General features: G+C 37.7%; 2 protein-coding genes and 1 long non-coding RNA gene across 14 annotated transcripts; 2 read left to right on the top strand and 1 right to left on the bottom strand.

The window, feature by feature from the left end:
- The first annotated feature begins 1,670 nt into the window (after nucleotides 1–1,670).
- LOC131334121 (serine/arginine-rich splicing factor SR45a-like) lies at nucleotides 1,671–5,713 on the top strand. 2 transcript variants are annotated; one of them, XM_058369001.1, is made up of 7 exons: nucleotides 1,671–1,767; nucleotides 2,324–2,350; nucleotides 2,438–2,521; nucleotides 2,924–3,035; nucleotides 3,521–3,670; nucleotides 4,445–4,514; nucleotides 5,285–5,713. In XM_058369001.1, the coding sequence occupies exons 2-7, from the start codon at nucleotides 2,328–2,330 to the stop codon at nucleotides 5,455–5,457; spliced, it is 612 nt and encodes a 203-aa protein (XP_058224984.1). In that variant the 5' UTR covers nucleotides 1,671–1,767; nucleotides 2,324–2,327; the 3' UTR covers nucleotides 5,458–5,713. The 2 variants fall into 2 exon arrangements, with proteins under 2 accessions (XP_058224984.1, XP_058224983.1); XM_058369000.1 differs by having other exon boundaries at nucleotides 1,685–1,767; nucleotides 2,328–2,350.
- An 809-nt stretch (nucleotides 5,714–6,522) lies between these two features.
- On the top strand, nucleotides 6,523–7,526 carry LOC131333363 (uncharacterized). Its single transcript, XR_009201781.1, has 2 exons — nucleotides 6,523–7,095; nucleotides 7,260–7,526. It is a non-coding gene; the product is annotated as an uncharacterized LOC131333363 (long non-coding RNA).
- A 1,102-nt stretch (nucleotides 7,527–8,628) lies between these two features.
- On the bottom strand, nucleotides 8,629–13,929 carry LOC131333361 (uncharacterized). Of its 11 annotated transcripts, none has more exons than XM_058367843.1 (4): nucleotides 13,657–13,908; nucleotides 13,222–13,322; nucleotides 12,037–12,252; nucleotides 8,629–11,930 (listed from the first exon to the last, which is right to left on the bottom strand). In XM_058367843.1, the coding sequence occupies exon 4, from the start codon at nucleotides 11,764–11,766 to the stop codon at nucleotides 8,767–8,769; it is 3,000 nt and encodes a 999-aa protein (XP_058223826.1). In that variant the 5' UTR covers nucleotides 11,767–11,930; nucleotides 12,037–12,252; nucleotides 13,222–13,322; nucleotides 13,657–13,908; the 3' UTR covers nucleotides 8,629–8,766. The 11 variants fall into 11 exon arrangements, with proteins under 11 accessions (XP_058223826.1, XP_058223821.1, XP_058223820.1 ...); XM_058367838.1 differs by having other exon boundaries at nucleotides 8,629–11,830; nucleotides 13,657–13,905; XM_058367847.1 differs by lacking the exon at nucleotides 13,222–13,322 and having other exon boundaries at nucleotides 8,683–11,754; nucleotides 11,873–11,930; nucleotides 12,045–12,252; nucleotides 13,657–13,912.
- Nucleotides 13,930–16,222: the final 2,293 nt, after the last annotated feature.

Raw genomic sequence — 16,222 nt, forward strand, 5'->3', positions numbered from 1 at the left:
TTTTTTTTATCCCCTGAACTATGTACATTTTCTCTATTTAGTCCATAAACTAGCAATTTGATGATTTCATCACTTTAACTATCATACCGTTACCTAATTAGTGCAATAGATAACGGAAATTAGAAATTTAGATGGAAAATACTCCCTCCGTCCCTTTTTTTATGTCCAGTATTCCATTTTGGGTTGTCCCTTAATAAGTGTCCATTTTGTAAAGTTAGGAGGGTAAAAGTTGGTGTATTATTTATTTTGTCCCTGAAAGTAGATTTTATTTTGAAAAGTTAGTGAGTAAAAGTGTAATGATGATAGGTAAGTAGGAAAAGTGGAGGAAAAAGTTGATGTGAAAGGTGTAATGATGATGTCTTTTTAATAAGTTGGAGTTACAAAACAGGACACTTATAAAGGGACGGAGAGAGTATCATGTAAGGCCCTGTTTGGACCCTAAAAGCAGATATTTGATTATGAGAGGCTTAGAGATAAAAATTAATTATGATCCTTTAGGATAAAATGATCAGAAAAATAAGATATTTGCACCGGTTCAAACAAATTAAAAATTGGAGAACTTAATTTTTTTACAAGGTTCATATATTAGAATCTTACGTGACATTTTATAGAGGCTAACACATACATTTTTTTTTTTTTTAAAAGACTGAATTCTTTATATAGAATCTAGACTGTTTCTATATTAAAAATGGTCTTGCTATTATCAGCCTAATGGGCTGACGATAAACACACTATAAGACAAGAAAAACACATATTTCTGTGTACTTTTTATACCCTTTAATACACATTCACACACTCACTATTGTCAGCCCATTGGGCTGATTTTAGAATTTTCCTATTAAAAATATGGTTAAAAATTAAGCGACCCAATTTTCAATCAGTTTGAACCGATGCGAAGATATTTTTTTATCATTTTATGCTAAAAGGTTATAGTTAATTTTTTTTTCTAAAGCTCTCATAATCTAGTATCTGTTCTAAAAGATCCCAAATAAAAAGCATATATTTAATTATGATAGCCTTAGAGATAAAAATTAATCATGAGTCTTTAGAATAATATGATCAGAAAAATAATATCTTTGCACCGTTTCAAACGGATTGAAAACTCGAGCACTTAATTTTTTTAGAAGGTATATATACTAAAAAATATGATTAAAAAATTAAGCACTCCAATTTTCAATCTGTTGAAACCAATGCAAATGTCTTATTTTTCTGAGATTTTATCTTAAAGTGTCATAATTAACTTTTATCTCGAACACTCTCATAATCAAGTATCTGCTCTACAGAATTCCAAACAGGTTTTACATGATATTTTCGGTCCAAATTTCCAACTTCTATTATCTATTTGACTAAATATGTAACGGTATGATAGTTGAGAGTATGATATTGTTAAATTGATAGTTTAAGGATTAAGTAGAGAAAATGTGCAAAGTTTGAGAGATAAAAAGAAAAAAAAAACTCTTTAGGTAAAAGTAATACTATTTTTTTTTTACTTTTCCGATTCGTCTTGTCATTTTGCCTTTGACAAAACGAATCAATAGTCTATAAAATTTAGGTGCTAAACAAACAAAATATGAAAAAAATTTAAATAAATACAAACAAGAAAATTTCCAAAAATCCAAAAAAAAAAAATCTCCTAGCCTGTCAGTGTCAAGTCGATAGCACCTCCTCAGTGCAAGGGTGGGGACAGGAAAATATCGTCCGTCGTTGCGGGCTTCTGATTTCTCTCTCTCTGTCTCTCTCTCTCCTAATTATCCAAGCGAACCAAAGGTGAGCTTCGATCCTCTTCCTATTCCGAAAATTTATGGGGAAAACTTGTACATATACGCTAATACATATGCATACTGTAGCTATGGCTCAATAAATTCTAGGTTTTGGTTCGAAAACATCTCGAAATTTCAGTGATCATACTTTACTACTGGCGAATCTCCTGATTCTCCTCGTGTTACATGAACATCTGGAGTAATTATTGCTTGATTTATCGTAATTCGTTCATTTATTCGTTTACGAAAACTAAACTTCTTGTAATCTATTGGAGTATTTTTGCTAAGGATGTAACTGCATATTGGGAGCAGGAAACAGAGATCTTTACTGCACCCTTTAAGAAAAGGATGCTGGGGCCGGAAATTTTTCCTACTTGTTTATTAGGCTGTGTTTGGGTTAAGAACTTTGTTGAGGAAAGGGGGAAAAAATATTATCAAAAAAGCTAAATTTTATTTCCTATCATTTTTTCTTTTCCTTCCATTAGTGCCTCCAGTAATGTGTGATTCAAATACAACTTTCAAGTTTGAGATTTCGTTTCTTTACTTTTGGAATTTTTGTTTAGGTAGATGTCATACTCAAGACAAGGAAGGTGAGTATCCTTCAAAACTCAAAAAGAGTTTTATAAGTGCAACATAATTGTCAGTTGTGAATCACTAGCTTTTTCTTATGGTTCTAGGTCTGGTTCACCACCCGACTCTAGGTCACCTACTGGGGACCGTAGATCCAGATCATTGTCAAGGTCTAGGAGGAATCGATCCAGGTAAAGTTCATAAATGTCGTAGTTTTGCATTATGGTGAGGAGAAAATAAGCACCACGTACAAATCAAAAGGTGCAGGATTGATATTGATTCTAAAAGCAAACTAAGCATTTGAAGAAGTTCCACTAAGCTAGGTTATTTCTGCATAAAGGAAAGTACTATCCTGGTTGGCGTACACATCTGGAAGGTTAAAAAAAAAAGACTTGCGCAAAAAAGGTTTGAATACCCGGTTTCGCGTCTCAAGTGCGCATGCAGATGGAGTAGTGCCCAATATGTATTCGACTAAAACATGTTTTTTGAAGTATCCATGCTTCATATATTATGACACATGCATATTTGTTACAACGGTGATTGTTTTTGTTGGACATTTGTTCCATGTGACAGTTAATTTCTAATTTCTCCAGGAGTAATGATTCTGATGCTATTGCTAATCCTGGAAATAACCTGTACGTAACTGGTTTATCTACGAGGGTTACAACCAGTGCACTTGAGAAGTATTTTAACAATGAAGGAAAGGTATCAGCCTCTTAAATATTGTTTCTAGATCTTTATAGCGTACGGATTTTTCTTTTATGAGACCTAAAAGATGTCCAGTAAACTTGTGACGAGCTAACCCTAATGCTTAAATCAGTCAGTAAAGAGCCAAACAGCCCAGACCTAAGGAAGTGGATGTCCAGTAAACTTGTGATGAGCTAACGCTATTTTGAATGCCCATGGTAATGGTTGGAAGAAATTCATGTGAAAATGAATGGACCTTCCATCCATTGACTGTCAGTTATATGAGTGTCCAAGCTTACATCCAGTATATCTCATTGGCATTTTGCTCTCATTTATAGCAGTCAATATCTAAACTATTTTGATAGCAATAGCATGAAACCTGCAGATTGTATCAATGGTCACTTGACTCACTTTAGGTCTTGCATTCTGTTTAACCATATTCAGACTAAGTGAGCATATTCAATACCATGTCAGATCACTTGCTGATACCTTTTCGTTTGCAGGTCGCTGATTGCCATCTGGTTACAGATCCTCGCACCAAAGAATCTCGTGGGTTTGCTTTCGTTACCATGGAAACAAACGAGGATGCTAACCGCTGTATCAAGTATCTAAATCGTTCTGTGCTTGAAGGTCGATTAATTACTGTGGATAAGGTATTGTTTTTCTCTTAACAAGTACAAATAAACACTATATTGGGGGCCTAAAATTTTTAAGGTTACCATTTGTATTTTTCCTCGTCTTCAGAACGTTGCCTGATAAATCTTGGCAGCAGGTCTGGTATGTGTAGCGCCACCGATTCACACTTTAAGCTCCACGGTCTAAACAGTGAATGTACACCGTTACGCTATGAGCTCTGCATCGACACCTCATCGATCCAAGTTCGACTATTTTGCTGAGGGTTGTATGGACTATGGCCTTATTACTTTCTCTGTCCTCCTCCATATTATTTTTCTTATTTTTGGTTATATTCTGGAATAACATTAGAGCCATGCAGATAAGTTTTATTTCGTCAGTCCTAGTGCTCTTTCATATTCTCTGCCTATTCCTTTAAAGGTGGGTGCCTTGGGGAAAGAAAAAGGATAATAAAATAGGAGAGATGATAAGGAAAGAGGAAGCACAGGACCACACATCAAGTAAAAAGTGGTTGGACGAAACTATTTGACTTGGATATTCTTGTTACAGTATCAACATGGTTGTTCTACTTATGGTTTGGGAATCCTCAAGAAGAACAACTCTTGTTGCAATAGTAATTTGGATGACGACTTTTGTTAGATGGAAGAGAATAATCCTTGAAGTTGTTAGACCCTAGCCATGTGGATCATCTTATTGGAACATGTTAACTTCTTAGAATTCTTAAATGTTAAAATTTTCTTTTATCAGTTGGTGCGTGGGCTTTGTCATTCTTTCTGAATAGAATTGTCTTGCAGGCCAAAAGGAAGCGTGGGAGGACACCAACTCCTGGAAGGTACCATGGTCTAAGAGAGCGAGAAAGAGGAGGTACATATACTGTTCAAGAATTTATGTGATTCATGTGAAAGCTATTTTTATTAAAACCAATTCATATCAGCTTAACTTGCCCAAAAGACTCAATGGATCTACGGCCATTATTATGTTCAAACGTACCAGCCTCAAAATGCCTGTTCATAAAGGCTGTGACTGGATCACAGAGTTGGGAAGGGATTTGCCAAGGGAAATGGGAATTAATAGGGAAACCTTTTGCTTCTTTTCATTTCCCTCAAGAAATCTCTTCACAAAACCATGATGCAAAACCCATCCTAAATGTTTGTTTGGGCCTAGACCCTGCTTCAAATCTGACTTCCATCATTTAGACCATTACTCTATCATGTCATCCCTGGGGGTTAGTCATAAACTCTGCCTAATAACCTTGGTTGGATCCATTTTAGAAGCCATCGGATTGGATCTGAAGTGAACAAAGTAAGCTATTGTTCCAATATGAGGGACAATTAGAAGGAAGTATATGCATTACTATGATTCAAGGCAACTTTCTCCTCATCCCCAAAGCGGTCATTGTTTACTTGGTGGTCTACTAAATCGCTACTTGGTTGACTTTTCCGATGGATTAGAAATCTAACTGATTACTGATTACTACTATTTAGCAAGAACCAATGATACTATATTTTTGCAGCATAAACTGATCTGCTAAGGCAATCTCTAGTTGTTTCATTCAAATTTATCAGTGATTACATTTGTGACATGAATTCACTCTTTTGTCCACTTTTATCTGTTATCTTTATGTTCTTATGCAGGACGCGACCAGAGGCAGTCACGTGGTTATTCTCCTCGCCGACGGAATGAGAGAGATCGCAGAGGAAGATCGCGCTCCCCCAATGATAGGAGGTTCGATGTTTCCTCCGACTCTTATAGGAAGCACAGGGAACGTTCCTTGTCAGCTGGTGGTAGTGGCCATAGGAGAGCATAATTACAAGTCAATCGCAAAGTCTCATCACACCAATGGAAACCGTTATTCTCGGCTCGTGATGGTGGCTGCCTGCAACCGACGTCTGTTAGGTTGCGAGTCCAGTTGCCCGTTTGTGTGTGTACTTGTTCATTAACTTGACTTTGAAATCGACTTTTTTTTTTGGGTTTAATTGTGGAATAATCGTTTCGTTGTGATATACCTTTACAAACTGATACTCTTATTCGATGCCTTTATCTTGGTTTTGAGTTTTACTGTATTTGTGTGTGGCTTGGGTTCAATACTCTTTAGTTGTAGAGTTCTCCTTTTTCTTTTTTGGGCTTGACCGTTATGTTAGGTGAGTTATTCGTGTAACTAGCGAGTACCTCTATATTCACGAAATTTAATTGCTTAATAGCATCCGCATCAGCCTCAGTAGATTTTGGACTATCTTAAAAAGTTACTTTTCTATTTTAATCAGTCACTTTTTAAAAAATACACTGAATCAGACTCTCTACTCTAACTCTTATACTTAAACTTTTCAATTTAAATGTAATATTTTCTTACCGGATCTATTTTAAGGGCCATATCTGTAGCCTTTACATTCCAATGGTCATATTTCATAATGGCTATGAGGTTGTTCCAGTTTCTCTTAAAGTTCTTTTTTTTTTTTTTTTTTTTTTTTAAAGTAGGCTTGTTCCAGATCTCGGCAGCTTTCTTTTTTTCAAAAATGTTCTAAGTGAAAAGACAATACAGAAGAGGGAGGGTGTCTGGGGAAGTTGAATTGATAAAAGGGGCATTATGGTCATTACGACAATGATCTTTTTAAAAAAGAACTTTTTAAGGGAAAAGTGGAATGTATCTTTTTTTTTGTTACCGTTCATTACTGAAAAAAAAAACTTTGGGAAACAAAAACAAATCTGGAACGGCGCCTATATTTTAATGGTCAAAATTTTGTTACGGTCATATTTGTAACGGTTATATTCCAATGGTCATATTTGTGATGGCTCATACCTGTAACGGTTATATTCCAATGGTCATATTTGCGATGGCTATATTCTCTAGTCTTACATATATAAGATCATTTATTGTTTAACTTTGATCTACCACGACCTAAACTTCCTTTCATTTTATCTTCTGTTTTCAAAATACGGAACTTGTGCATCTAGACAATGTAATGGTTCTTTACAATTCCGATTCCAATAATGGGTTTGATATTATTGCAAAAGCTGCTATGGAAGCAGGACAATTGGAAGCTGAGAGTTCATCAAGAAACAACCGAGATCTAATCAATGCCGCACTTTTATTCGATTTTGATTCCAAAGATGAGTTTGATATTTTGGCCGGCCGAGTTCATCCATCTCTGTTGTCACTTTTATTTTCCTCTGCACAAATTCTTATACAGGATTGACGTGTGAAATAAGTGGTCTGGTATGGGCAGTGGGCACACTAGAAAATCTTACCAATTGGAGGGATGTGTGTCCTTCCCTTTCAGTTATTACAGGCACAATCTACTTTTTGATCAGCTGTACCAACCAAAGAAAGCTCCCAATCCAAAACTTTGATCTGGGTCTGTGCTGTGCAGGGATTGTGGGCCCGTCCGGGGCCCGGAGATGTTATCAAGTGGTTCAATCTTTTAAGCTTGTCGAGTAGGTCATCAAGGTAAAAATTCAAATTGACGGGATACCAAATGTTATAATTCAGATCAACTGAATAACGGTAAGTACATGCTCAGAACATATTTATCTTATTACATTGTTTTCTCAAATCTCATTTTACCTGTCGAGATTTTGCAACATGTATTAATGTATGTGGTCCGATTCCAGACCTTCACGACGAGCTTAAGCAAGTGAACTTCCCGATTCCATCACCAGACCCGAGACAAACTCAAAATTGCCGCTCAACACGGGTTCTGTTCGCAAGCACACAACACATTCCCCCATATCAAAGCCCGGCAGTATCACAGTCATTTCTCTGTCATTCTTCTTGGTCAAGGATTCCATTAAGTTTAAGAAAATCCTATCCTTGGTTCATTAAGACATACCACATCAATTTAACTTCCCCTCTTTTACTAATTGAGGCTTCAAACGAGATGACCATTGTCTAGACAGTTATATACCAGCAGGATAAAAGATATGCCTACGTCGTTTCTGCAAAAACAGGTTAGCTCAATAACGATACAACCCAGATCAAAAAAAGAAAAAAAATTGATGCAACCGAAAAGCTTAACAGCCATCCATAACCAAGTGAGAAATGTGAAACCAGAAAGTATTGACTAAACTGGCATATGTAAAATGTGTCCAAAGTACTAAAACACGTGAAACAGAAGGGCATATGAACATCACCAGAATTCCCTGCATTCACAAGGATACAATGGTAGCACGAGCTTTCACCAAACTTTCAAACATTGCAAGAGATCCAGTTGTTCAGCCACGAAAAAAGAAAAGTAAAAGAAAACCTACTTCCCAGTCGAGAATACTACTATTTTACATTAAAGTGAATGAACCATGCACATTCAAGTTTTTTCATTGTTTCTCATCAACAGCTTACCTGGTCTCAATGTCCAACAGTCCATATAAAATCCCTGAATTTCTATTGACAAATCACTTTCACTTTTTATGAGTATAGACCATATTAGATTGTTAACCACCAACTCATCCTAAAGCTTAAGCTGTTAGAAAGAATGACAACTTTATTACATATACCCTCAACATGCCCCCTCACGTGTAGCCAAACTCTCCTCCATAAGCGGGCTAAATACATTTAAATATTTTAACATTAGGTAGGCAGTGAGGTTCGAACACATGATCTGGATCTATTGCCTACTCTGCTACCATATTAGATTATTAACCACCAACTCATCTAAACGCTTAAGCTGTTAAAGAGAGGGACAATTTTATTACTTATACCTTCAACAGACCTAAAGAACAAAGGCAACATTCTTAGGAAAACAACAATGAAGCACAACATCTCCCGTGTAGAATATGGAAAACATTAGAAAATGAAGCCAGTGCGATTTATCCAACATCATTCAAATAGAAGGGGAAGAGTAACTACAGCACATTAACACGGCCATGTGAAATTCAAAGCAACATACTGTCAGAGAGGGAGTGCATGAAAATAATGTGAGATCAGCTAAGTACAAAAGACAAGGCACAATGTGATTTCAGATAACTATACAGAAAGTAGAGAAAATTGAAATGGAAGAGCAACTCACTGAGATTAAAAAATGGTATGGACAAAGTTCTCTTTGAAATGCTTGAAAAGTTTTATTCTGAGCCTTAGTATAAAATCTGATGTAAACTCTGTTTACAAGAAAGAAAGATGTAGAATCTATGCTGAAGTATGCATTTGAACATTGGCAATAAGCCTTGTGAGCTTGCTCAGAGTTTCGCGAGCAGCTATCGCATCTGGATGATCCTCTCCGCAAATTGAAGTTCTAATAAAGATTGCCTTCCTTATTAAATCATCCCCTATGTCAAACTGTCCTCCTCTTAGCATTAGCTTTGCCCTAGTTTCTAGCACAGTGGCTCTTGATAGTGCCAACTCCTGCCAAAGGCAAGGATTCAACTGCGCATTTGTCCGAATAGGTTTCCAGCAGAGAGAATTATCTAGCCACTTCTCAACTGGGGTGACAAAGGCCTGATCCGCAGCTTCTAATGCATTTGTACACAGGCGAAGGAGTTCTAGAGCAGCGCTGCACCTTGAGAAGGTAATGAATGTCCGGATTGCGAGCGGTAAAATCACTTGTTTTACTAGAAATAACAATTCTGACACCTTCAGCTCAACAATTGTCTGATCCTTACCAAATCCAAAAAGCAGAAAACATGCTGCCCATATATGTTCAGAGTGTTGTGAAATAGACCCACGGCTAATGACAGCTTGTACCACAGCTTGGGCAACTCCTGTGACTCCTCTCTTCCGCCCATAAAGCTTGATGACTTCATTTAACTGGATATGGCCTTCCTTTGTACAGCTTCTCGCCATATTAAATCTTAACAACATTGAAGATGCTTCCGCTTCTGATTTCCTGAGGTAGGACGATGAAAACCCGCAAGCTAAGGATCTCAAAAACATTTTCCATACCCGGGTATGGGGGTGTTTCTCGGGTATCTTGTGAGCAGCCAGTGCTAACAAAGAAACTGGAATGGCCGCAGGTGCAAACCAACCACTTGCCAATACCATTCTAGTGGCTAAACTCCTTGGCTTATCCGCGTGGTCAAATATCGAAAAACAAACCTCAAAGAGTTGCAAGAGGAATTTATTTCTCCCCAATGAATGACTATCCCTTCCACTCCCTGCTAAGTCCCTCAAAGGCATGCGATTAATGGTATCCAAGAGTCTACTGGGGTTAATGGGAAGTTCAGATAAAATTGCTCCAATGATGGCAATGCCAAAGGTTAGTCTCCCAAGTTTCTCTTCAATAGCACGAAGAGCATCAATCTCTGCAACCGGGTAATCCTTGACTCCTCCCAGCATTAAAGACATTGCCTCAACCCCAGATAGGTAAGAAAGCTTTAAAGGCTCCAAATTCATTACACGAGGGAGACCCGTGGATATTAGAATGTGGGTTTCTCCACCAAAACGGGGAAGAAGATCCATTAATGGCTTGTGGTCCCACCAGTCCTTTTCACTATCTAAGTTATCAATTACCACTAAATAAGGAGTGTTTCGCATAAGCTCCTTTCGGACTCTGGCTATGGCTGACTCTTCCTGTTCTTCAAAGCTCTTGATCCTGTTTTTCTCCAACCCACTCTCCACCCCCACATCAACCTCTAGGAATGGCCAAAGATTCAAATAATTCTGCCAGATGTACCTGTTTTCTCCTCCTATCCATAGAACCATTTTGTACCTCTGATGGAATCTGTATGCAAACTCAAGAAGCAACTCTGTCTTTCCAATTCCAGTGTCTCCCGACACACAAGCAATCCCTTTCCCATAAACGACTTCAGTAGATCTTCTTCTCCTACCTTGCCTTCCACCATTCTTTGGCTTCGGTGATTGGTGTTGAGTTTGCGGAGATTCGGTGCTTTGCATCTCTATCTCCTTATCAGACTCTTTCCATATAAATGGTTCTTTTCCCTTCCTTCTACAACTCTCCTTTTGTCCTTCTCTCTGTCTTTCCTCTGCAGCTGAACTGCTCCTTCCCCAACCAATCTTCACATTCTTCCGTCTATGTCTGGCCTTGAGTTCAAAATATTCTCTTTCAGCATCTCCACTAACATTGCCAAAAAGCATAAACTCGAGCTCGGAGAGCTCTTTTTTCCTTCCAATGAAATTCTCATTTCGAGGGAAAGGGAACTCCTCTTTCTCCACCTTCTCCTTCCATTTAGTTAATCTATCCACAACACTTCTCCTACCCAACCTCAAAGCCAAAAGGGTAACGGCCTGCAATATGCAATCTCTCCAATTACCTTCATGACCCTCCAGTTTCCACTCATCAACACGAGATAGGGCGCTAACAGCATCTTTCCATTCCTTCTCTAGTCCTCCATATAGAAGCCAGAGTTCTCCTCCATGTTTTTCCCAAAGCTCCCCCCTTCTCTCAACTATATCTCTCACAAGGCAATCATCGGGACCCAAATCAAAGAACACTGGAACCAAATTCTTCTTGCCTGAGAAGAAGAGAAGCTCCTCTATAGTATATGGATTCCGGAAGGATTTCCGGGTTAAAATTACAACTCCAAAAGTACAAGCATCCATTGCCCGCTCAATGATTCTGTGTTTCCGAGAGTTCCTACACCTAGCTCTGTCTGTTACAAAACAGCTGACCCCTTGAACTTCCAATTCCGCACGTAGCCAGTTAGTAAATCTTAGTAATAGAGGCTTCCGGCCATGAAAGCCTAAATACACATCACAGCTCCTTAGTTTGTTCGAGGAAAATGAAGTAGATGTCGGAGAGAAAGAAGTCCCATGGTATTGCCCTAACTTTTTTTGCTGCTCTCTGCACCTGAAATAATCACTGCCACTGCCTATACCATAACAAGAAGGAGTGCTGTTATAATTTCCAGTAGGGGAAGCAGCACGGTTTAACTTCTGGAAGTCGCTCGAAATGGATGTGGCTGGGATAGGTGAAACGTCTGACGATGGAAATCTGTCATTTGTTAAAGGTTTTGAATTTGGAATTTCTAAACCAGAAACCAATGGATCGCCACCATTACTGGAAATATTGGACGGAAGGTCGGACTGTGTCGGTATCTGACAAATTGAGGTTCTTGGAGAGAAGAAGGGAGACTGATTTGCTGAAAAGAATGCTGAAGATGAAGATGACAGATTCCTTAGAATCATGCCACGTAATGATCCAAATCTGGAGCTTTCTTCCTGGAGATCCATATTTATTAAAATGTCACTGGTTTAAGGCGTGATATCTGAAGCATTAAACGCATGAATAACCGCTCTGAAACCAAAAGATTGTATTTGTAATCAGTCACTCAAGTACCAAGAATGGGACAAATAGAATTCATATCGGAAACTGACTGCGCCTCCTTCTCAATTTTCTGTTGAAGTTTAAAAAACATCAACCTTTTAGAAAGAAATTCTTTTAGGTATGGGTAATAGATTAATCTAACATTTAGAGGAAGAAGAACGAAGGAAAAGCTTTACATGCTCACTTCTAGGAAAGAAATTGAGGTCTTTAAATGCCACTGTTGTCACTTAATACAACATACAGCTTCTCCCTGAAGATAACAGATTCTCGCTGAAGATGACAGATTCCATAAAGTCGTATTCCACATGGCGATTCAAATCTGGAGTCATGCCATGGTCACTGGTATTGGATCCGGCATGATATCCCATGCATACATCATGTGAATAGCCTCACTGAAACAGGTGAAGAGTATAATCAGTCACCAAATACCCAAAATTGGACTACAAAATCTAACTATCTGAGATTGAATGCTTCAATCACAATAGTTCTGAAAGTCAAGAAACCAACATCAACTTTCTAGTTAAGACAACAATTGGAAAGCTTTACATGCTACAAGCAGTAAGAAAAAATTGTGTGTAGCGCAATTCCATTTTCTTTTGCATGTTATAGCTATCACTTAATACCACATTCAAGCTTTCTAACTTGATGAACAAGATTAATGGATTTGCTATTATTAGATGCACGTGAAATGGAATGAAAAAGAAGAATCTGACCCCGTTTCCTGAATTCCAAATGCAGAATGCTAAGCACTAACAAAAAAGACGAAGTATCCTATTTCAATGAGACCTTGATGAGTCAATTCACTGACACGTCTTGCTTTTACTGCTATATCGGGAGTTACTTATCCATTGCGTGATGTAAAACAAAAAGTGGACTTTTTTTTGTCTTTCGTTGAATGTCTTTTCGTGGTTCACTTTTGGCATGTTTCACAATATGGTTAGCCAACGCATTAACTGGTCAATTATCATAAATTGGATCAGATTTTGCAGTTTTTCCTCGGGCAGCCACCGGAGGCAACATGAGCATCAAAGTGGTTCAAGAATCATTTTTCCTCCTACAAAAATGGGCATAGAAAACTGGAGATTCATAGGACCGTGCTTCTATGATCCTTGTAAACAAATCCAAACACACCACACCAATGCATGCAAAAGCAAAAATTCAAATTCTGCAATCAAATACAAATATTATATTATCTGCAACCAGTGGAGGTTGAACTCAGGGCTGTATAGATCATGAATAAGCACTTCAGAAAAAGGAAAAAAAAAAAAAAAAAAGGAGCTAAACAAAAATCTAGAGAAAGACTTCACAAATTAATTATAACAAGCTATAAGGCTTAAATTAATTCAGATCTGAAGACTAACTTGATCCAGCATCATGAAGATATGCTTCTGCTTCTATCTTATCCTTTCAAATCAAGCAAACCCAGATTCTCAAATCGAATGACATCCAAGAATATCATTGACTGAAAGCAACCCAAATCAATTAAAAAAAACCCACAGTTCAAGATCCTGCCAATGGAGTTGAAGAGTTGAATAAAGATTCAAACTCTTTTGCTTATCAAAAAAGATACAAAATTTGTGGGTACCTACAAATTTGTAGTCTAAAAAGTGTGTGAAATGTCAATTGAGGAAGTGGTAAATTCATTTAGATATGGATTTGACAGAGACCCATTTCATGATCAAACAAAAAACGTGACAGAGACCCACTTGATGATCAAAAAGTCAGACAGAACTAGTAAGATTGAAAATGAAACGGGTAAAAGGCATGTTCAACAAAAATTTGGAAAATGGGCTTACCTTTTCTGAAAAATGTGGAAGGTTTTTACTTTTCAGACCGTCGAGGCTGTTTCTGAGATAGTCCAACGTATCTCTGACTAAAAGAAGAAGGTCTCTCTCTCTCTCTCTCTCTCTCTCTCTCTGTTTGTCTCTTTAGAACTTGGGAAAATGGACTAGGGGGGAGTGACCGGGGAAAGGAGCAACATTGTAGCCGGGATACATGGGAGCCAACACAGAGGGCGGATCTGATTTTTTCTCACATAAAAAAAACAGTAAAGCCAACTTGTTTCCCCACCCACAATCCAGAGAGTCACTTTAGGGCAACATTAAAAATGGACCGAATGAGCTGAACAGTAATTTATGTAAGTTTCATTTGAAAATTTAACAAACTTCAAAATAGGTTTTTTTTTTTAATCTGGAACTGGAAGACGGTTTTATACTTTGTATATTGCAAAAATAAGTCAATCCCAAAATGGATTAATCAGTCACTTTTGGGTATTTCGAATTCGTTATACGAAATTAGTTGAACGAGATGCGTAATAACTTGATTTGAGAATTAGTGACCGAGCTTCGGGAAATATTTGGACTGTTTATTTAGGTAAAAATCAATTTTGAAGCATGAAAATATGAGCTCAAACCGTGGATTTTGGCTGGCGTACTCTACCAAACATTAAACTACAGTACTAGTTACAATTTTACCGTGCTAGTTATGAACCAACTATAAAAGTACAACATCAAATGCACCGTTATCCGTATCATTGACTATCACATTTCATACTTGCCCACAGGGGTGTGCAAAAAACCCGAGCCCCGACCCGACCCGAAGGGCTTCGGACGGGGCCGAACATGTGGTTCGGTCGGGTACGGGTCCATTTTTTGAAAAAAAATTTAGTTTTCGGTTCGGGGCTTGGGGTGCTGTTTTTCTTACCCAACCCGACCAAACCCGACCAAAAGACGACAAATTCATATAGATTACTTTGGTTTTGGTCGGACCCAACCTGACCCGACCAAAAAAATCAGTTACGCGGACGGTTATTCCCCCTCCTTCGGTTCGGGTTCGGGGCCCAAAAATTCGATAACCGACTAGTCGGGGTCGGGGCCGAACCTGATCCGTCTGACCCGTGCACACCCCTACTTGCCCCCATCATTTTGAACTTAATAGTCGTTATACTCATAACAGTCGTCATTCCGAAGAAGAAGACGGGATGCTACCGAACATCATTTCTGCAAGGTGGTTCTAAACGGAACGATTCAGTCGTTCAATTTGGTACGGACCACTTGAAATGAATTTGAGCGTATATATACAAATTTGAGTCATTGATTGCTCGCAAAGATACGAATAGTCAATTGTCGAGATGAATGACCGGATCGACCGCTCTGAACTTGCTTTGCAGGGGTAATTGGCAGAATCCATGTTTTCTTTTGTTAGGAATGCTAACTTTTTATTCCCATTTTTGAAGAGCATTTTCATTTGATTCCTGGGAAATACTCTGTAAATTGATTTTTCTTACCAACCGGATACAAGATGTTTGCTTTTTGATAGTTCAATTTTGTATATTAACTAGTATATTTATGCAATTACTTATGATAGTGAGATTATTTAATTGGGAGCTACTAAAAAACTATCATGCAAAGAAAAGTTAATTTGGCCGAGATACCATTAATTCTAATAATAGTTTTAGGGTAAAAGTTTGGTACTCCTCCTTAAATGCCTTCTCGAATAACAAATTATCACAAAAACTCTCTCATATTAAAAAGTTATACGAGTGAAATTGCAGCTCGGTATTTCAAAATTAATTGCTCTTATGAATTGAGTCTTCTCAATGATAATTAACCAAGGTAGTGCCATTGACGATTGTTTTGCAAACATCTCAACAATAATTAACGAATGTGCATGTCAACTTCAACAACTACTTAAAAAAGGTATATAAATTACGGATATTATCAAACATCCAATCCTATTAAGGTATGAATATCCAATTAATAAAAGGCATAACATCCATAAAAAATACAAAAAAAAAAAAAACTATTTTGTAGCGGAAAAAAAAAAAAGTGCTTGAACCATATGAAGTGTAAGATTAATCATACAACGACGGTGTACACCTTTTCTTTTTTTCTTGACTTGATGGGATTATCTTCAAAATAATCATACATGATACCCTGAGTTAAAGCTTAATTATCAGTGCGACTCCAGTAGTTATATGTGCATTTTAGGAATGTAAGGTACTTTTTTTTTCCCTATGATCATCATTTGGGGTCTTATTCATAGTATAACTTTCAAATGTGAGGGGGCGACCATATGATGGTTTTCATATGTGAAGGGAGTGGATGTGACATTTCATCAAAGGGGTGTTCCTGATTTCTTAATTCCAACTATGCCCACAATTCGAGCTCAAACTCGACTCGATTACTGAATGACCCAAGCCAAACCAAGTCTCTCGAGTTGCTCGCGAGCAGCTTGGTAATTCGTTTGCTATAGAGTAAAGACCAACCAAAGAGTAAAAATGAGAAGTCTACTTACACAACCATTTATACAACATGCTTACGTGATGGTATTTCAGCGGTGAATGAGTTTAAACAAAAGAAT

This window comes from Rhododendron vialii, chromosome 7a (assembly GCF_030253575.1).
Source record: "Rhododendron vialii isolate Sample 1 chromosome 7a, ASM3025357v1".
Taxonomy (NCBI): Eukaryota; Viridiplantae; Streptophyta; class Magnoliopsida; order Ericales; family Ericaceae; genus Rhododendron; species Rhododendron vialii.

Bases quoted from the DNA above. Each gene is read 5' to 3' on its own strand.
- LOC131334121 (XM_058369001.1), top strand. From the start codon at position 2,328: ATGTCATACTCAAGACAAGGAAG. The intron at 2,522-2,923 runs GTAAAGTTCATA...TAATTTCTCCAG, and splicing joins TCTAGGAGGAATCGATCCAG to GAGTAATGATTCTGATGCTA. The intron at 3,671-4,444 runs GTATTGTTTTTC...ATTGTCTTGCAG, and splicing joins GATTAATTACTGTGGATAAG to GCCAAAAGGAAGCGTGGGAG.
- LOC131333361 (XM_058367837.1), bottom strand. From the start codon at position 11,766: ATGGATCTCCAGGAAGAAAGCTCCAGATTTGGATCATTACGTGGCATG.